Here is a 21,234-nt window from a genome sequence, read left to right as displayed (position 1 = left end):
TTGAAACCCTGGCTCTGTCTCTTAATAGCTAAATGGTCTTGCGTCAGTTACTTATGCCTCCATTTGTTCACGTGTGGAGAGGGGAGAATAGCAGTACCTTCTCCACGGCACAAGGTTGTTAGGAGGAATGAGCGAGAAGACCATGCAGAGCAGCTAGTACCCGGCACGTACGTCAGTGGAGGATAGCTACTCTTATGTTCATGTGGGCCGATGCCGAGATGGGTTTGGGGGATACAGTGGGGAGGCCGGCAGGCTGGGCCCCTTTGCGGGCCTCCACCTACGGCTACAGTCAATCCTCACACAGAGAGATAGACAGTTGCAACGGAGAACTACAAGGGACAGGATCAAGGTGCTCCCAGAGCCCATATCAGGGACGTCAGGAGCCTTGAGGAGATGAGACAGCTGTGTAGGCGTGGAGGATGAGAAGGGCTAGGGTCTCTCCTGAAGAGACAACAGCCTAGGTGAGGCCACGTGTGGGAGGGGGCAGGCCAGGGCCCTGGGGGCAGGGGGGTGCATGGGGGGTGTGGTGAACACGGAGGCTGAAGGTGAGGAGGAGCCACATCCTGGCGCTGTGGTCAGGAGATATTCTCTGTGGCACGACCAGACTCGCACTCTGCAAACATTGCTGGCGTCCATCGGCCCCTGGAGAGACACAGTTAGGAGGCTCTTGCGGGGAAAGACTGGCAGTTGCTGCAGACGAGAAATGAGGGTGAATGTGAGAACGGACTGCATCCGACAGCTATTTGGCATGTGTGGTCCAGAGGCGTTCACGGGGCTGCGGCGAGGGGTGAAGGGAGAGGGGCCGCCAGGGCTACTGGGTTGCTGGCTCGTGCGGCTGGCCGGCTGGAGTCCCTGGGATTGCAAGTGCTTGAAGACGTTCTGGGTTGTGTGGGCTGGGGTCAGACGGAGGGCGGGATAAAAACTGTGGTTCTGGAGAGCGTTGATCTGAGCTGCCCGTGGATACCTGTGAAGAGATGTCAAGCAGGCGGCTGGAGTTCCGCGGAGAGCTCTGGGCTGGGGGGCAGTGTGACCTTCGGCAGCAGCTGCCTGGGAGAGCCGCGGAGCCAGAAGCCGCACTGGGGCGTAGGGTCAGGAGTGCGTGGGGAAGGCCAGTGCGGGTAGTTCTTTCAAGAAGGCTAGCTCTGAAGGGCAGAAGAGCAGTAGGGCAAGAGCCATAGAGTCGAGGGTTCCAGGGCCTGTTTCTGTTCTTTTCATTTTTTTTAGATCGGAGAGAACTGAGTACATTTGAAAGTCAGTGGGAAGACAGTCACAAGAGGGCCCATGCTGTATGGGTGTACCTACGTGAGGTTCCTGGAGGAGTCCGATTCGTAGACAGAAAAGTAGAATGGTGGTTTCCGGGGCCTGGGGGTGGTGAGGAATTATCGTTTAATGTTTAGAGAGTTCCAGTTTGGGTAGATGAGGAAGTTCTGGACATGTATGGTGGTGATGGTTGTATAACAGCATGAATGTACTTAATGCCACTGAGCTGTACACTTCAAAATGGTGGATATGGTACATTTTCTGTTATGTGTGTTTTACCACCATAACATTTTTTTTTAAGTCAATGAGGAGAAACCAGTTGATAGAGGGAGAAACTGAATATACTGAAGAGAAGGGACAATAAGTAAGTGATGGGGAGGAGGGATTGATCTAAAGCCCCACCGAGGATCAAGCCCCACAGGAGGGAGTCAGAAGGGAAGAAGGCTAGGAAAGGTGTAGCTGGAGGCCATTTGTAGTGGAAGGATGAAAGGGCTGCTATTTTCTCCGCAGAGTAGGATGTAGAGAAAGGGAGGCTTTTTGTCAGGAGGCTGACGGGAAGAGGGGTTTCCGTAGAGGAGGTTTGAGCAAAGAAGGCTTGGCGTGAGGAGAGCAGAGGAAGGAGCCAGCCAGAGGAACGGAGCAGGATTTCCAGGCCGTGCGGACCACTTTGGGGCTGGAGAGCGTGACTTCAGAAAGAATGGGTATGACCTCCAGATTGGTATGTGGCAGCAATCGAGAAGAGGGAGCATGGAGGAGCCCTAAAAAATCTCTTGGGTTTGGGAGGCTACCCCCTTCTTAGGCATCTTTTCCAGGTGGTGAGTGAAGAGGTAAATCTCCAGCCTGCAAAGATTTCATTTAAGGCCATGGTAGGTTTGCCTAAGCAGCTCTCTTCCAGGTTGGGGAGAGAACGCCCATGTCCCGTGCATGGCAACAGGGTGTCCTGATTGGACTTCAACCGGGACATTCTCAGATCACTCCCTGGGGCTTATCCTGAGACCATAGCTGGTGCCACTTGTTCAATACTTCTTCTGTCTGAGGCCCATACGTATCTTATCTCATGGGACCTTTAGGACAATGCTGTGAGGTGTGATTACCAACCACCGTTTTCTGTGAGGACACCAAGGTTCAGAGTCTGAGTGACTTGCTCAGGGGAGGGCAGAAAGGACTCGAGAGAGGTGGGATTTGGATGGAGGTTGGTTTGCCAATTTTCTGGAAGAGTTTGTATAGAACTGGTATTTCTCTTTTTTTGAATGTTTGGTAGAGTTGCCAGGAAAGCCTTCTAGGCCTATAATTTACCTTGTGGGAAGTTTTTTAGCTACAAATTCAATTTCTTTAATAGATTTAGGACTGTTCGTGTTACCTGTTCCTTTCTGACCAAGCTTTGGAAATTTGTGTCCTTCAAGGAATTTGTTCATTTCTTCTAAGTCATTGAATTTATTGGCATAACGTTCATAATATGCCCTCATTATCTTTTTGTAAAAGATTTACTTATTTCCCTCATCATCCTTTTAAATGTCTGTAGAATCTGACGTGATGTCTGATGTGATAGGACATCCTTTGTGGTGCTTCAAGCAGTACTGGAATTCACAGAGCTTAAAAGGACTTTGAAGATCAACAAGCCATGAATTCATTCCAGAAGTTTTTAATCACCTGCCCTGTGCCAGCCTCTATGTAGGGAGCTGGAATTGAGCAGCCCACAACAGCAGTAAAACAGAGACAGACATGCTCCCTGCCCTTGTGGAGCCCAGGGTCTCCTCGGGTCATTTCATTTTCCAAGCGACACAACCCAGGCCTGGGAAGAGAAGGTGGCCTGCACAATGCCCAGAGGGTAATGGCAGGCCCAGGGCAGGATGAAGGCCTCCTCACAGCTGGGTTAGGCTCCTCCCTGGCTCTCTGCTGGCACCTTCCCAGTCCACACCTCTCACTCCCATCATCCTAGTTGCCCATCTCACTTGTTGCCTAGCTCTGCCACCATGACGTCTGGTCTCCGAGAGGAGGTGTGTTTGTCTGTTTTGTTCACTCATATGCCCATGTGCCAGGACAAGTGCCCATTGCATAGTGAATGTGCAATAAATATTTGTTGAATGAAGTATAGTCTAGAGAACCTTCTGCTCACTCAGTGGACTGCCTCCTAACTTCACCAAATTCTTTAAAAAATTGTTTTGAACTTGTTATTTGGAAATACTTTAATACTTTCAGAAAAGTTGCAATAATGTCTAATACGAAGAATGCCCGTATACTCTTTATCCAGATGCACTTACTATTTTTTCATTTTACCCCATTGTTGTATTATCTGCTCTGTTCATTCTTTGTAATATTTTTTCATTTGAGAATAAGTTGTATATATTGTAGACATTAATTCCTAAATACTTATTATGGGCAGAAAATTTATGTCCCCACTCCCAGCCCCAATTCATATGCTGAAGCTCTAACCTTCAACGTGATTGTATTTGGAAATGGGGTCTTTGGGAGATAAATATAGTTAGATGAGGTCTTGAGTGTGAGTCCCCCCGTAATGTGTCTGCTATGTGAGGAAGGCGGCCATCTACAAGCCAAGACGAGCACCCTCACCAGGAACCAAATGTGCGGGCACCTTGACCTTGGACTTCTCAGCCTCCAGAACCATAAGAAGTAAATGTCTGTTGTTTAAGCCACCCAGTCTATGGTATTTTGTCATAGCAGCCTGAGCTAAGATTTTTTGGTTCTGAGAGGAGGAGTTTTACTATGACAAAACCCTAACAATGTGGAGTAACTTTGGAACTGGGTAATTGGTAGAAGCTGGAGTTTTGAAGGACATGCTAGAATATAGACGCTAAAGGAAATTCTGGTGAGGGCTCAAAAAGAGTAGAGGAAAGCTGGAAAGAGAGCTTCTGTCTTTTTAGAGAATATGTAAATAATTGTAAAGAGAATGTTGGTGGAAATATGGATAACAAAGGCCCTTCTGGTGAGGTCTCAGATGGAAATGAGGAACATGTTCTTGAACAATGGAGAGTGATCTTTGTTATAAAGTGACAGAGATTTTGGCTGAACTGAGTTCTAGTGTTCTGTGGGAGGTAGAACTTGTGAGCAAAGAAATTGGATGATTTACCTGAGGTGATTTCTAAGCAAAGTGTTGAAGGACTGGCTTGGTTTCTCCTGACTGCATTTAGTGAGATGTGAGAAAAGAGAAATGAATTAAAAAAAGAATTGTTTAGCGAAAAGGAAACAACTAAAGATCTGGAAAATTCTCGGCTTATCTATATGGCAAAAAAATGAGAAAGCTTGTTCTGAAGAGAAAACGAAGGGGTGGCCCCAAAAGCCATTTGATAAGGAGATCAGCAACGGTGTGAACCACAGACCTACTCAGCCTTCCCAGCAGAAGCACTGTCCAGCTTGAACTGAAGGGGACGGATATAGGACAAAGTAGGGGAAGGCTGTATGCCTCTTAGGTCCCATAGGACAGGACTGTAGAGCTCTTGGGCTATGACTGGGTATTGTTCTTCACGACAGGAAAAGCATGATCCCAAAGGTGATTCAGAAATCACCAAGGTTGCATCCTTGGTTTCAAAGGTGGGAGGGGGGCCTTGGTTTTAATAGGCTGAATGGTAGCTGCTCAGGGCCTTGGGGGTGTGACTGCGGCCTGGCAGATCCACAGAGGTGGGACCGCTACCCCCGTGGGTCCAGAGGGCACAGCATTGAAACAAAGAGGATTCTTTTCAAGCCTTAACATCTAGTGGTATTTACTTTTCTAGGTTTTGGACTTTCTTGGGACCTGTCACCTCTTTTTTCCTTCCGATTTCTCCCTTTTGGAATGGGAATGCCTATCCTATGCCATCCCACCACTATATTTCGGAAGTACATACTTTTCTGGTTTCATAGGTTCACAGCTGGAGAAGAGTTTTGCTTTAGGATGAACTGTCTCACTCTTACCGGCTTTAGATAATATTCACATGAGACTTAAGACTTCAGACTTTAGAGTTGATGCTGGAATGAGTTGAGACATTGGGGAGGTTGGGTGGAATTAATCTATTTTGCATGTGAGAAGGATGTGATTTTGGAGGATGCAGGGGCAGACTCATGGACTGAATGTGTCTCCCCTGAATTCATATGCTGAAGCCCTAACCTCCAGTGCAGTGGTATTTGGCAATGGGGCCTTTGGGAAATGACTAGATGTAGAAGAGATCTCGAGGGTGGGGCCTCTATGATGGGATTAGTGCCCTCATAAGAAGAGAGAAAGAGACCAGAGCTCACTTTCTCTCATCAGGACATGAGAAGGCAACCATCTGTAAGCAAGGAGGGGGGGCTCTCACTGGGGAGCCAAGTATGCTGGTGCCTTGATCTTGGACTTCCCAGCCTCTGGAACTATGAGAAATAAATGTCTGCTGCTTAAGGCACTCAGTTTCTGGTATTTTGTTATAGTAGCCCCTGAATAGACTGAGTTAATACACACCCTAGGCTGTATTTCCTAAGAATTTCCAATACTGTCTTATGCAACCAAAGTACAGTTATCAACCTCATACATTTGTGCTGATAACGTAGTTTAATCTGTCTGAAATGATAGATGGATCTGTTTGCTAACTGACCTAATAATATCTTTTATGACATATATTTTTTTTTTCTTTCTGTACAAGATCTAGTCCAGGATCAGGTAGTGCATTTAGTTGCTGTGCCCGTCTTGTCTCCTTTCATCTGGAATATTTCCATAGCCTTTCTTCATCTTTTAAGGCACTGGCATTTTTGAAGAATAAAGTCCTTCTTCAAAAAAATAAATAATTTGGGGTTTGTCCGATGCTTACTCAATATTAAATTCAGTTCATACATTCCTGGCTGGGATGTTGGGTGCTCCTAAGAGCCTCCAGTGTCTGTCCGCCCCTCAGCTGATTTTAATTTTGATCACCTGGATAAGGTATTGTCTGATTTCTCCACTTTTATAGTTATTATCTTTCCCTTATAGTCTATGGGTGAACACTTTAATACTGTGCCACTATTCTGCTCCTCACCAAAATCTCCTCCTATATTTAGCATTCCTGGCTCACTTTTGCCTGAACCAATCTTTACTAGGATGGTTGTAAAATGGTGGTCTTCTCACTATAGCTCCCCTTGCTCTGCGTCACTGGGTTGGCGCTCAGAGTTCTACTGTGAGCGAGAGCCCTTCCTTCTCCTCCATTTATTTCCTCCCTCCCTCCCCTCCTTTCTTTCTCCATTTATTATTGGTAAGAACTCATGGATTCCTGTTTCTTCAATGGTTTGTAATTCATCACTGTTCTGAATTACTTTGGCGTTCAAATTGTCTTACATTTGGCCAGTGGGAGTTCCTTGAAGCTGGCTCTCATCACTTTTTTTTTTTTTTTAACACTCTCGTATTTTCTGGCATAACAGGATATTCCAGTTAATTTTTTTCTTATCATCTGTCACATTTTAAATGTTTCATCTTTATTAGTTTTATCCGAATGTATGTATACACAGTGTTCTGGATCAGAGACAGATTTCTTATTTAATACTTTACAGTAGATAATGAATGTGCTAGTCCCTCTTTGCCCAAGCTCCTCCTCCCAGGGCAATGCCCTGAGAGCCAGATAATTATCCTACATGCCTAGCCAGATACCCCATAGGGAAGGGACAAAAAGTAAGTATCTCCCCCTGCCCCCCTGTGACACACACACCACTTATAAAGGCAGGAGGTGGCTGTCCTCTACCCCTTCTAAAAGGGCCCCCTTCTTACTCCAGCCTTTTAGAATATAAACACACTCAGATGTGAAACTAGGGATGTGTGTCAGTTCCTGGGCTTCTTTCCTCCTGCTCCGGCCTTCCTGGCCTCTTAGCATATCTCTATATTAACCTTGAGATGTCGTCTGGGCTATAACCATTTGGCTTCTTGGGGAGATAAGAGAAGTTTTATTAGGTTTTGAACCAGAGCAGAGCAATTAACTAGACAAATAGCTACAGAGTTTATTCTGATGGTATATGAAGAGTTCAGTAGGAGTCCAGGGCTTTTTGCAGGAGCACTGAGGTATCGAGGAAAGTTTTATTTCCTCATACTAACCTACCTTAGCTCTGGGATATGTCATTTTGTCCAAGGAGTCTTGGCTCTTTTAAGTAAAAGTCGATATTAGAAACCAAGCTCTGGGTGCTAGGTGGTTCATGCCTACTGAGGTATCTTTGCTTCTCGGCCCTTACAGTAGGGAGAGCTAGGAAATGGAGCACGTATATACTCATGTGTATACCTGTACACACACGGTACACGTACCTGTGCATTCATGCACTTACGATACACGTATATACGCCTGCGGGCGTGCGTAGACACGTGCGTATACATGCCGATATGCCTGTTTTAGAAATGACAGGCCCCGACCAGGTTCAGTCTGTCCACATCAGGTATCCCTTGCCTTCCCCATTCTGTATTTGCATTCCCCCTTCTCTCACAGTGAGAATCCTGCTTCTAACACCTTCACCCGTTTATTTATTTATTTGCTCGCATTGGTAATGCCCCTAAGATAGTTTGAAATTGCTTTGCACATCTCTCCATACAGCAAGCCCACCAGAGAGAGTTCAGGCTGGGTTTGCAGTTTTCCCCCACACCCTGCCCGAGACTGAGGTTATGTGGTCACATAATGTATCCCGAAGTTACCTGGATTCGTCCTTCTGTTTCTCTCCACTGAGATTATTGAATTCATTTGAAATTCAGTTGTATCCATTTTGTTTCAGTTTTCGGGTTTTCTTTTCCTTCTTTTTAAATTATGCAGAATATTAACGTGTTCCCCAAATTCAAAACTATCCAGAAAGGCATACCCAGAGAAGTGTTAACTCCCCCCTAAATTCCTGCCACGCGGTTCCATCGCCACCCTTGGTAGGTAGCCACCTGCACTGTGTTCTGATTTGTCCTTCTGTGTTTGTGTTGGTCAAGATACATAGATGTACATATGCTTTCTCAATTCCCCTTGTTTCTCACACAGAATGTAGTGCAGTGGGCTCTATCTACTCTTTTGTACTGTTTTCCCCCAGTATCTTCTCGAAATCACTCCTTATCAGCTCGTAGAGATCTTCCTCCTTCTTTGTCATAGCTGCATAGTACTCCTTGGTAGCTAAGTTTCAGTAGCTTATTCTCGTAACCTCTTCTGCTTGGACATTTAAGCAGTTTCCAACATTACTTCTTCTTACACTTCATGGTTCTTTTGATGACTTCCTAGGATGCCAGGTAGAATTACAGGCCCCTCTGATTTGGGGTTTGTGGTGGCTTTCCACTTGAGGTGCCCTTCTCTCTGTTAGAGCACCTGCATCCTGTCCAGGTCCGCTTTACCGTGGTCCGGACTTCATTTTTCATATCTACTCAGGCCCTCGACCACCGCTTGTTTGTCTTCCTATAGCACTAACTAGCCTTGGAACTCTGGCAAAATCTGGCACTAGAACACAGACTCTTTTGTCATCCCTTACTGTTTTGAATGAAAGTTGTCTGGTACAGTGGGAAGAGATCAGAAAGGCCTTGATTGGTATCCTAGCTCTGTCCCTTCCTCGCTGTGTGATCCTGGGCCCGTTAGGTAACTTCTTAGAGCTTCCTTTTCATGACCTGTTCGAGGCTGGGGAATATTGTGAGGGATAAATGAGAAGACATAGACTTGTTGTGTGAGTTTAACAAAGCAACTAAGTCTAGACTCTACAGTTACCAGTATCTACACACACAAACACACACACGGGGTATATTAGTTTCCTACACCTGCCATAACAAAATACCACAGATGGGGTGGCTTATACAAAGAGATTTATTTTCTCACAATTCTAGAGGCCAGAGGTACAAGATCAAGGTGCCATCAAGGTTGGTTTCTGATAAGGGCTCTCTTCCTGGCCTGTGGATGGCCACCTTCTCTCTACATCTTCACATGGCCTTTCCTCCGTGCACGTGTGGAGAGAGAGATCTTTGGTGTCTCTTCCTTTTATTATAAAGATAGCAATCTTATCATATTAGGGACCCATCCTTGTGACCTCATTTAACCTTAATTATCTCCCTGAAGGCCCTATCTCCAATATAGTCACATAGGGGTTAGGGTTTCAACATAGGAATTTTGGTAAGGGGGAAGGGGGCACAGTTCAGCCCATAACTGTGAGGGAAAAAAGATTTAGGAAGAAAAAAGACCAACATATTCATACAGGCAATATCTGACAAATGCAATGATTGATGGTTGTTTTCTTATTCTTATATATATATACACAGATGTGTATATTCTTGTCTTTTCTTTCTGCCGTGAGCATTTCTTGCTTTGTGACTGGAGAGATGACTTTATAAACAGGTTTATATAACAGCACCACCCCATCTCCCTGGTGTAGCCTTTTCCTGGCAGGTGTTCCTTGGGGCTCAGGTGCTGTGGCAATGATCGACTTTCCGCATCACGAGGCTCCTGGGATCTGACCTGATCTCAGGTAAGACTCTGCACGGGGTTAAGTACAGGGGCATTTGAGAAGACCTTGATCTCTCCCCAGTGCCTTGTGCTGCAGTTGGGGAAAATGGCAGATGGAGATGCTGTCCAGGCATGGCTGGCCACCCAGGCTGGGCCTTCCAGGGCAGTCCTGTCCTATAAATAAGGCACATTAGCCTGGAGAGGGGAAGCAACCCTCCTAAGACCACAGAGTGAGTCAGACGCAGAGCACTGCCACACTTCCCCAAGCAGTTTTGAGGCTCTCTTGTGTTTGAGGAAATCTTTACATCTCACGTAAGGGCCACCAGAATGAGTCTGGAAAGTTCAGAGCTGTGTCCATTTAAGCTCAAGGGATGCTTGCTAGCTTCTCCCCTGTCCCCGCACAGGTCCCGGCTGCGGTCACTTTCTTTTCCTCCTTAGGATAAACTAGCCCTTGCCTTCACCTCTTCTCAGTTTCATGCTTTGTCATTTGTTCATCAAGTAGCTCGAGTGAACAGCCACTTCCCCACTGTGTATGGTGAGAACCGAGGGTGACCCAGGCCCCGCTAGGATGCTCACTTACTCAAATGTCTCGTGGTTTCTGAATACAGCCCTGGGGGGAAACAAAGAACACTGGGGAGGAGCCAACCTCTAGACTGTGGTTCTGGCTCTGTCCCAAGCTCACTTGGAAGCCTGGGACAAGTCTCTCTTCTCTATGGACCTCAGTTTACCCATCTGAAAATGACAGACTTGGATCCAGCCCCTCGAGGATCTTCCAGCCGTGACTTGCTACAACTCAGACAAGAAGCAACATTCTCATGACATGTCTGTCTCCCTCATCAACCGCTTTCTTTGCCATCTCCTCCCGAGACCCACGGCTGACCCACCCTACCCGCTTTGTGGGAGGCAGTGCACGATGTCGGTCAGAAGTGCGGACTCTGGAGTCAGACAGAAGGGCTCCAGTTCAGACCCCCTGCTCACTAGCTGTATGCTTGGGTGAGTTTCTTAGCATCTCTGAGTTCATTGCCTTATTTATAAGACGAGCATATTCATAATTCCCTCCTGGGGCGGTTGTGGAGATGAGCTGAGATAATGTATGAACGTACCTGGCTTGGAATAAACATCATCAGATGGCATCTGTTGCTATCATTGTTGTTCTTCATTGTCGGAAAGGAGAAGACTTTTGAGCAGTGGTCTTGGGATTTCTGAGGCCTGTGAAGCCACAGATGCTGGGAAAGTCTTAGCAGAGCTTGCTGCCACTGGCCTCCTTCTTCTATACTAAGCAGATGACTGGAGAGGAGCAGGAGATGTTTGAAAAATTCCAGTTATCTCTAATTCTCTCAAGTGCGCAAACATTGCCTGGCATCGGTACTCCGCGGAGAAAGAAGCATGGCTCAAGAAAAGACTCAGGCTCTCAATATACCAGCTGTTTTGAGGGGCATGGAGTGGGGTGGGAATAGGGAACGTAGTTGTAGAATTCTGTCTCGGAAGGGTGCGCGCTGCTCCCTGGGCCTCCCTGTCCCCAGTTCGATCGTGTCTGTCCTGCAAAGCCCCATCTGCCGGGATGCCCACTCTTTCTTTGGACTGCAGCACAGAATGCCTGTGCCGGGGGTTACAATGCTGCCCATGGACAGAGGATTGCACTTAACATCCGAAGACGCTCCTCAATCCTGTAGGGCCCCTCAGCTGTGGGCCTTGAGGCCAGTTGTCTCAACCTTGAACTTCAGATCCCCACCTTACCTCCACAGGCACATGCCAGTTGCTTTTCTTTCCACATTCTCATTTTAGGAAATGGCCTGAGGTCTAGGAGGCACCTTTAAGCCCCTTTGCTTCCCTCTCAACACCCAGTGAGTCTGCAGGTCTACAGCTGACAGTGGGAGCTCCTGGTCTTCATTCCTTCTCCATCGTTTCTTAGGCTGCAACGGCAACTTCTACCTGGCATCCCTTTCTCTCAAACTCGAGAGATTCCAGAGCTCTGGTCAGTTTATATTCTTCTCACTTAAAAGCGGTCACTGGTCCCATAATCTACTGAAAAAACTCTAAGCTCCCTGACATGGCCCCTGCCTACATTTTTCTAACACCTTCTAGCTCTCCCTCTGTATCCTAGCTGCACTGGACAACCTGCAATTCCCAGACAAGCTCCTCACAGTACTAAGTAGAATTAGGTTCGGCTGTTAGTGACAGCAACACTCTGCCCACCCCTCAACACAAGGTTAACAAGATAAAAATGTATTTCTATCTCGTGTAAAAGAAGTCCAAGGGTGGACATTCCAGAGCTGCTATGGTGTTCCAGTGTGTCAGGAACCCGGGGCTCCTACTACTTTGTGCATTTGCCGTTCAATCATGTGACTTCAACTTCATGGTCCAAGATGACTGCTCCAGCTCCAGCCATCACATCCACTTTCAGCCAGCAGGAGGGAGGAATGAACAAGGAAAGGCATGACTCTGCCTCTAAGGACACTTCCTGGAAGTCACACTTGCTCACACACTGGCTCACACTTGGCCAGAATTTTATCATGTGGCCAGGCTTAGCTGTAAGAGAGGCTGGGAAATTTTTATTTCAGGGAATCTTTATTTTAGATGGCCATGTGTTGAGGTAAACAGAAAGGTTTACCTCACTCACCTCATGGCCATACTCACGCTGGCACCCTGTGACTCCCTGGGGACTCCTTAGCACCCAGTACAACCACATGATCCCCAGCTAAGGTGGGCTCACCGCTAATAGTTCATGTCTCAAAGATATCCTGAGAAAGTAGGATTATATTGTTCAGGCTTCCAGGGCTTTCCTGCCTTTGGAGGAGGCGTGAGGGGACGGGGTAGCTCAGAGGCTCGTGGCAAGTTGCTGCTCTCTGGGATGTACCTAGTCGTTCTTGAGATATTATAGTGATACTGATTACATCTCCGCCTCGTGATGGTGAGGGGTCGAGGTGGGGAGCAATTATTGTGATTCTTGCTTCTATTTTCAGGCAGTTCTTGATTTTGTTTCCGTCATTTATTTCTCTCAGTTGCCCCCTGGGCAACATGTGCTTTTTAAGGTGAATATCTGACAGCTGATCTCATGGATCACTGAAATGAAGTGCCTCGGGTGGTACTTGCCACCTGTCAGTTATTACTCCATGAAGAATGTTTACATGTCAACATCCGGGTGACAGTTTGTCTGTTTCTTCCTGCAGCTGGTCACCACTGAAGGGCGCTTCCTCAAAGACAGTCTGTACAATGAGGGAATCCTAATTGTGTGGGACCCATCTGTTTACCATTCAGATATCCCAAAGGTAAGTGGGTGTCCACGGGAAATAGGGAACGAGTCTTCTGTTTGCCTATGGACGTTCCTGAGTTCCTGGGTTTTGAACGTCATGGCCGACCTGGGCCACCCCTGAGGACTGGCTCTTTCCGTTTGAGGGAACACACTTCATCCAGACTAGCAGCGCAGAAGTATTCCTGTCTGATACCAGCGCCCTCTGTGCTCTGCCCCGCAGGGCCATGTTTTTCTCTCCTAATGATGGCCTGGGGCAGGAGTAACAGTGGCTGGATTTCTCACCGCCTGGGGTGGGGTTGTGTCCATCTCATACAGTTATTTCTGAGGCAGATCAGCAGGAATAGATGGTGCTTACTCATTCTTAGGACAAAATCATCATGTTTCACCTACTTCCGGTTTCCAGAATTCTTCCCATTTCACTCATAACAACATAGGGAAGTAGATAGAGGCATGGCCCTTGCCCTTTTAGAGGTGAGGAGACTAGAATGTGGAGAGGGGAAGTCGCCTGTCCCAGGACTTGGTCTACTAAGCGGGGGGCTCTCTTTCAGGAAGGGGACGGGAGTCTCAGGCCTGCTTGCTCCGCGCCCTCTCCAGAATGGCGCTCTTGCTGTTTGTCATGCATGTCAGCCGGCCTCTCCCTGGTGGCGCCGCAGTGCCTCAGGAGCCTGGCGGCAGGGCCGAAGGATGGAGCGCACCGCCCTGGGGACGCCGGCTTCTGAAGTCAGACCCACCAGGAGCTGACGGGCTCTGGTGATCGCTGGCGCCCGCGCCACGTCCGCCTCCACAGTTGTAGAACCGTTCACTTAGAACTCAAGTGTGCCTGGCGCAGAACAGGGGCTCCGGGCCCACAGATGTGGCACACTGTGCCCCAGGTTTCAGCCCTTTAAAAATGACAGGTGGGATTAGATGGTGCCAAGGGCCCCTTTGAGCTCTGATAGCACTCCCAGAGTCCATGATCCCGAAGTCTGAAGCTGTGCCAGGGTCACCAAGCTCAAAATTCCCTGTGAGCATAGGCCACGTGCTGGGTCCCCTCTGCTAGCAAGTGAGAGCAGTGACGTGGGGAAGTCTGGAATCTGCTCCGAGGAAGGGGCTCCAAGGCACGTCCCTCTCCTTGAGAAGACCATTTCCTTCTCTTTCAGTGGTACCAGAGCCCCGACTACAGCTTCTTCGAGAACTATAAGAGCTACCGCAAGCTGCATCCCGACCAGCCCTTTTACATCCTCAGGCCCCAGATGCCTTGGCAGCTGTGGGACATCATTCAAGAAGTCTCCCCAGAGGAGATTCAGCCCAACCCCCCATCCTCTGGGATGCTTGGTGAGTCCGTATCTGGGGAAAGACCTCTCGTGTTTGTTTCTAGAAGAGATTAGAGAATGGGCTTTCATTCATTCATTCATTCCTTTGTTCACCAAACAATTGCCAGGTTTTTGCTGCATTTCTACGCTGTGCCAAGTTCTAGCTAAGATCCAGAGATCAATAAGATAGACTCCTTCTCCTTTAGGGTGTTTGGTGGGGGAGTTCAGTCAGGTGTCTGAAGCCAGGAGGGAGCCGCCACCCGGTTGTGCCAGGAGAGAGCACCCCTTCTGGGGTGCTGTCAGAGAGCTCAGTAGAGGAGTGGCATTGGGCCAGGCCTGGGTGAGGGGCAGATTTGACTTGGGGAGGGGGCAGGAAAACAGGAAGAGCAGGGCTGGGATTTGGAAGATGAGGCAAGGGAGGCACTTGCCTCAGGTGTACCATTTAAGGGGACACCAAAAACTTCAGTAACAAGCTAAATAATATTAATACAATATCTTTTACAAACCACAATTAATGCAAGATTTTATCCTGGGTGAAGTATCAAAATTTTAAGTAAATATAGGATCAGTGATAATGTTATGCTGAGCCATACTGGCATCTGAGGACAAAGCAAGAACCAATAATACTTTATTCAAAATTTCAAAAATCTGTTGAACCCAGTGAGTACCCTAGTCCTGGCCCTGAGAGAAGAATGAGTGGCAAAGCTTTCCTGGGTTTGAGGGTCATGAATGGAGCTGAGGGAGCTGGTGTAGTTGGGCTGGGGTCTGAGTCCAGAGGGTCCTGAATGCTGGCTTCAGACTTTCTTCTTGAACACATGGAAGGGAAGCTCCCTCCTCCTGGGATGCAAACTCCCTCAGGATGGGGACTGAGTTTGATGCATTTTTCTTCTTCTTTCTTTTTAAATTTTATATATTTTTTCAAATTTTTATTTAAATTCTAGTTAGTTAATATATGGTATACTATTGGTGTCAGGAGTAGAATTTGGTGATTCATCACTTACATACCAACACCCAGGGCTCATCACAACAAGTGCCCTCCTTAATGCCCACCCCCCATCTAGCCCATCCCCCACCCGCCTCCCCTCCTGCAACCCTCGGTTCTCTATTGTTAAGAGTCTCTTAGTTCAATCTTCTGGGTGCGGCACAGGATAGCCCTGTGGTAACTGCCCCCTGAGTGCATGAACAAGGGAGTGTTTACTGTCAGGGGCACTCCGTAGAGAAAGGGATGGGGGCCATCTCAGTAGCAAGTCTTCATACCTTTCTCTTCAGCTTTTGTATGTGTGCATTCGGGGCTCTTCCAGGAGCCCTTTGGAGCAGGAATAGTTGGGAAAGCATCCTGGGGATCACTTTCCCACTGCCCCACTGTCCCCTCCCCACCAGCCCTCCCCTCGCCCATCCCTCATGGCCACGGCCCATGCCGGGCCCCACACCAGTGCCACCAGGAGGTTTACTTGAGACCTCTCCCATAGGAAGTGCTCCCTCCTGAAATTTCTAGAAGCCACTTCTGTCGTGCCTTCAGCAGTTGAGTTGCAGAGGTGTCTTTTCTCCCCCACTGGACCGGGGCAGCCAGAGAGGGCCCCTCCCATATCCGATTCCTCTGGAACAAAGTTGCCACTAGCAGTTTACAGTTTTAGCTCTTACTGAGGACTGATTCATCCTCAACCTTCCCTATATTTATGGTTGTCAGAAAGGGTCTGAGAGCCATGATCTGATTGTATCCCAGCAACAGCCTGGGTGGTAGGAGGAGTGGGTGGATCGCCCCTTGGGGCAGATGGAGAACCTGAGGCCCAGAGAGGGACATATCCTGCTTGAGGTGCTTGAGCCAGGTGGGGACAGGTGTGGGTATCGCAGGAGTCTCCTGCCTCTTGCTGGGGTCATGTCTCCAGCACAGAGTTCTGTGCCGCCTCCCTGAGAACACCAACCTGGTCTCACCGCCTCCGCTCCATCTCCTGCCAGAACTAGCAGAGCCCATCAACACAGAGCAGGCAGGCTCCTCCCGCTGAGCGCCCTCCTCCCAGCTGAGGGAAGGACAGTCTCCCTGCCCACACTGTTTCTCCTAAGCACTGTAAGAAACAACAACTCCCAGTCAGCGCCATCTGCAAGGCTCCTGCAGGATATAAAAGTGCCAGAAAGTACTATGTACATGTGATGGTACTATCTCCTCAGTCATCTTGTCCTCTCTCTTCATTTAGCTTATTCACACTGATAAACCCAGTGACCGATGGATGGAGCACTTCAGTGTTTAGGGAGAAGCCGCCATGCACCAGCCCCTGACCTAGGTGCTGGGGGTTCACAGGTGCATAGGGCTCAGCAGCCCCGTACCCCGAGGAACAGCCTGCTGGACTGGCTTACTGGCCGGGCTCAGATTGGGAATCACAGTAATAAATAGAAACTCCAGATAGACCTCTCCCCAGATTTGGGTTCCTGAGCTGCTGGACTCATGGGGCTGAACCTCAGGGTGCGGGGGTGGGTTGTCCGGAGAACTTACCTCTTCTCTCCTCGTCAGGTATCATCATCATGATGACGCTATGTGACCAGGTGGATATTTACGAGTTCCTCCCATCCAAGCGCAAGACCGACGTGTGCTACTACTACCAGAAGTTCTTCGACAGTGCCTGCACAATGGGCGCCTACCACCCACTCCTCTTTGAGAAGAATCTGGTGAAGCACCTCAACCAGGGCACAGACGAGGACATTTACCTGCTGGGAAAAGCTACGCTGCCTGGCTTCCGGAGAATTCGCTGCTGAACATGGGCTCCCTGGTCAGGTCCCCTAGCCCTTCTCCACAAAGTCTGGGCAGATCACGTTCCTGAACAATCCAGCCTGCACGGTGGGCCTTCTGTCAACAAAAGCCTCAGGCTGCAGAAGTCCCAACAGCAAGCAGCCAGGTCCAGCCAGGTCCAGCCTGCCCCGTAGTTGCAGAGGTGTGCAAACCCAAAGCCTCCGGCCACACACACACACACACACACACACCTAGCATTCTTTCCATGCACCTTTCCCACCAGGGCTGCCAAAGCTGGGCTGTTTTCCTCATCAGAATGATGTTATTCTCACAAACCAGTACTCTCTATTGCTCGAAATCTGCACCTAGACACTGATTTCATGTGTGGAAGAAATTCTCCCAGATTATGATTGTGCCCGCATATAGGGTGGCTCTGGGGAGCCAGTAAGTGGTACGGGGCATAGGAAACATGCTCGATTCCTCCAGAACAAAGTTGGTCCCAAGGTCCATGCCCCTGGGAGACGTGGCATTCCAATCACTCTAGCTGGTTTGGCGGGTCCTTAGCCTGGGTGCTTATGCGCAAAGGGTCTTGATGAACCCACATCCTCTCCATATGGAGAAGAGAGCCACAGAAGGGCGCGGTCTCCATCCTCTGGTTGCTCACAGTTCAGTGGGAGAGAGATGGAGGATTCAGTGTGCTCAGTTCACAGCCGGCGGGGGTGGGTGGGGGGTTGGTGGAGAGGCCGACTTGCCGTGCTGTGGGCTTGCACGCTCGGAGGGGCCACGCATTTGCTGTGTCTATGGGTCAGAGAGGGCTTCGCTGAGCTGAGCTGTGGAGATTTTAGAGGACTGGAGAAACATGTCAAGCAGATGTTTGAGTCATCTGAATTGTTTTTCCTTTCTGCCTTTATTGCCCATATTTATTCTCTAAGGTCTGCCTGAACTTCGAGGCTCGTTATTTTCTGAGGAAACCACTTCCCCTGTCTGAGCGCAGCCCCATGGCAGACACCTGGCAAGCCAGATGCCAAAAACCAGATTTGTCCGTGCTCGGCCTGGCCGGACCCTTGGCTGCAGCTGGGGTCGCACACCTTGTCCACTGCTTCCCTGTTAATGCCCGCCCCACCCCCTCCTAGCTGCCATCTTGTTTTCCCCTTTAAGGCAGTAGATTTTTTCCCTCTTTCAAATTACTTTTAAGCATTTTGTACTTTAAAAGTATCCTGATCCGATGATTTCTTTCACCTTCATGGGCCTTTTGCGGAATGTCTCTCAGGGAGTGGGGATGTGGTTCCCTAGAATTTAAAGTTGCTCTCAGAAGTCAGAACCTTAGAGATCATAACTGATTCTCACAAGGTTTATCAGACGGCCATGCCCTCCACCCCTCCAGCAAGGGTGCAATATCAGAGTCTCCAGACAGAGGCCCTTCCCCTGTGGTGTACAAACATGCTTCCTGGGTAGTTTTGCTACCCCCCCTTCTCCAGTGGAGAACCACACTGGACTGGTCTGGCCCCTGGTGAGGAGAAGGTAAAGGACTCACTCAAGGTCACAAAATAATGCTGTAGAGCCAGGGCTCCTAGACCCATGTGCTCAAGGGCCTCTTAAGCTTGAGCTCTAGACCAGTCGTCTGGGAGCTGGAGTGCTCATGTGCTGCCAAACCCTTGGCTCATATAGGCAGTAGCAGGAGTCCTGGGGAGGGCTGATGTTCCCTTATATACCAGCCATGCCGCCATGAGTGAATTTTCCTGAGACTCTGTTTCCACATCTGTAAAATGGGGGTGATGAGCCTACCTCACAGGGCTGTTGTAAGGGTTACACCTGTCCCGGTTCTGTACTTGGCCCATAGCAGGTGCTCAGTACGTGGTGGTTTCCTTCCTCCTTCTCTCTCCTTCCTCCCCTCCCTCGCTCCCTGCCTTCCTCCCTTTACTAAGGACCTGCTCCAAGCTCACACCTGGGCAGGATCTTGCTTTGAGGGAGGCCAGAGAGGGGGTCCTGTCATCAGGGAATTAACTATCCTACTGGGAGACAACAACTACCCTGCCTGGAACACCCAGGAAATCATCCGAAGCAATGGAGGGTGCAGATGCAAAAGTGTCCCTCCTCCTCCTCCTCCTCCCCCTCTCCCCCCCCAACTCCTTGCAGCTCTGGCCTTTCTGCTTGGGAATGGGCCAAGCACTTGGGCTGCTTCCTGCTGTGTGGAGGGAATCTTTTCCACCGATCTGGGCCCATGAATTCCCAGCTTGCTTTAGGTTCTGGTTTGACACACTCATTGCAATCTTTGAATCACACACATTGAGAGGAAGGCGGCATTCCACCGGCAGGAGATAGGCATTGGTGTGGACACTGGAACTACACTGGGTAGTTGCTAGCTTTTAGTTGTTATTATTAATATAAGGGATCAGATTAACTTAAGTGTGATTCTGGGTCTGCAGAACTTTAATTCTGTGTTCTCTCTATATGGAAACTAGTAAAATGCAAATAAGACAGGGGTATTATTGTTGTCTGGTGAGATGTTTTATATTTGCAACAGATAATTTAAAAATGGTGATTGAGTGCTGCAGGAAAGTCCCCGTCCCAAGGGGGCTGTGTCTTTGTCAGTAGCCGTCTCTTCATCCCATATCATGAGATCCCCCAATCCTTCAATCACATAAGCTATTCACCTTGGTTTGGAGACCTCGATCTCAGAAGTGTCTGAAACATGCCTAATCGAATTCTGAATTACCCAAAGATGATGTAAAATTTTAAAATAAATGTGTTTTTAAAAAGCTGCTCCCTCTCTTCTTACTTGCTAAGGGAATGACTGTTGCTTCTCAACTTTTATCTCCAAGGAAGACACAACCGGAATTCCAAAGCCACGAATCCTCCCCCGCTAGCTTCTCCTCAGTATTCCAGGAAGAAAGAATGGTCACTTTTGTGGCAGGTAGCATCTTTGAGATATTGACCGACTGATTAGTTTTTCTTCCTTTTGCTCTTGCTTAGATTCAAAGGACTAAGTTGTTTGTCCAACACCTCAGGGAAGGGATGCAGTAGGGCAGAAAGCAGAATGGAAGGAAGGTCTTTACCTTGGTTTCCAAAAGCCTAAAACCCTTAAGGGAATGATGTCCCAAGGGAACAGCCAAAATATTTGGATAAAAATCCCGAGAAGCAGGAATAGGAGAGAAAGGAGAATTCCTTTTCTCTGTAAACTGCGTACCTCCCATTATGGCTTGAATATGTCCCCCGACACCACACTACACTACACTGTAGTCTATTTAAGTGTGCGATAGCATTGTGTCTACAAAAACTATGCACATACCTTAATCAAAAAATAACTCACTGCTAAAAAATGCTACCCGTCATCTGAGCTTTCAGTGAGTCATAAGTGGAGGGTCTGCCTCGATGTTTCTGGCTGCTGACTGGTCAGGGTGGTGGTGGCTGAAGGTTGGAGTGGCTGCACAATTTCTTAAACTAAGACAACGATGTGGGACGCTTGAGCGGCTCAGTCGGTTAAGTATCTGACTCTTGATTTCGGCTCTAGTCATGATCTCAGGGTTGTGGGATGGAGCCCCACATCAGGCTCTGCACGCATGCTCAGCACAGAGTCTGCTTAAGATTCTCTCCCTCTCCCTCCCTCCCCACCACCTTTCTCAAGAAAGAAAAAGAAAAAAAAAGACAATGATGAAGTTTGCCACATCGATTGACTCTTCCTTTCAGGAACAATTTCTCTGTAGCATGCAATCTTGTTTGATACATTTTACCCACAGCAGAACTTCTTTCAAATTTGGAGTCAATCCTCTCAAAAGCTGCCGCTGCTTTATCAACTAAGTTGATGTAACATTCTAAAGCCTTTGTTGTCATTTCCACAATTTTCACTGCCTCTTCACCAGGAGGGGATTCTATCTCAAGCAACCACTTTCTCTGCTCTTCCATGAGAAGCAACTCCTCATCCATTCAAGTTTTATCATGAAATTGCAGGATTTCAAATAGAATCATGAAAAACTTTGAAATGTGGCGAGAATTACTACAATGTGACCCAGAGACAGGAAATGAGCCAATGCTGCTGGGAAAGGTGCCAGGAGACTTGCTTGATGCAAGGTGGCCACAAACCCTCACTTCTTTAAAAATGCAGCATCCACAAAGCGCAATAAAGTGAAGCGCAGCAAAATGAGGACTGCTTGTATTTCCTTCTGACGCCAGCATCCGCGGCTTTAGTGCTGTCCGCCCCCTGGAACTCAGATGGAATGCCCTGTCAGCGGACATTGGATTTTGTCTGGATCCCAGTGGAGAGGGAACTCAGAATAGAAGTGATGGAAAAATAGATTTCAGTCAGTTTGGGACCTGAGATTTGTGTTGGCCACATTTACA

General features: G+C 48.3%; 1 protein-coding gene across 12 annotated transcripts in view; it reads left to right on the top strand.

Annotated features, from left to right (window-relative positions):
- Window positions 1–19,657, top strand: part of ST6GAL1 (ST6 beta-galactoside alpha-2,6-sialyltransferase 1) — a 118,272-nt gene extending 98,615 nt beyond the window's left edge. For all 12 annotated transcript variants that reach the window (XM_032406939.1, XM_032406936.1, XM_032406935.1 and 9 more), the window contains 3 exons: window positions 12,800–12,898; window positions 14,022–14,196; window positions 16,681–19,657. In XM_032406939.1, the coding sequence (XP_032262830.1) occupies window positions 12,800–12,898; window positions 14,022–14,196; window positions 16,681–16,922 (516 nt within the window). In that variant the 3' untranslated portion in view covers window positions 16,923–19,657. The remainder of the gene's footprint in view (window positions 1–12,799; window positions 12,899–14,021; window positions 14,197–16,680) is intronic.
- The last annotated feature ends 1,577 nt before the right edge of the window (window positions 19,658–21,234 follow it).

Source organism: Phoca vitulina, unplaced genomic scaffold, assembly GCF_004348235.1.
Source record: "Phoca vitulina isolate PV1807 unplaced genomic scaffold, GSC_HSeal_1.0 scaffold8, whole genome shotgun sequence".
Lineage (NCBI taxonomy): Eukaryota > Metazoa > Chordata > Mammalia > Carnivora > Phocidae > Phoca > Phoca vitulina.
This window is presented reverse-complemented; position numbering and strand designations above follow the sequence as displayed.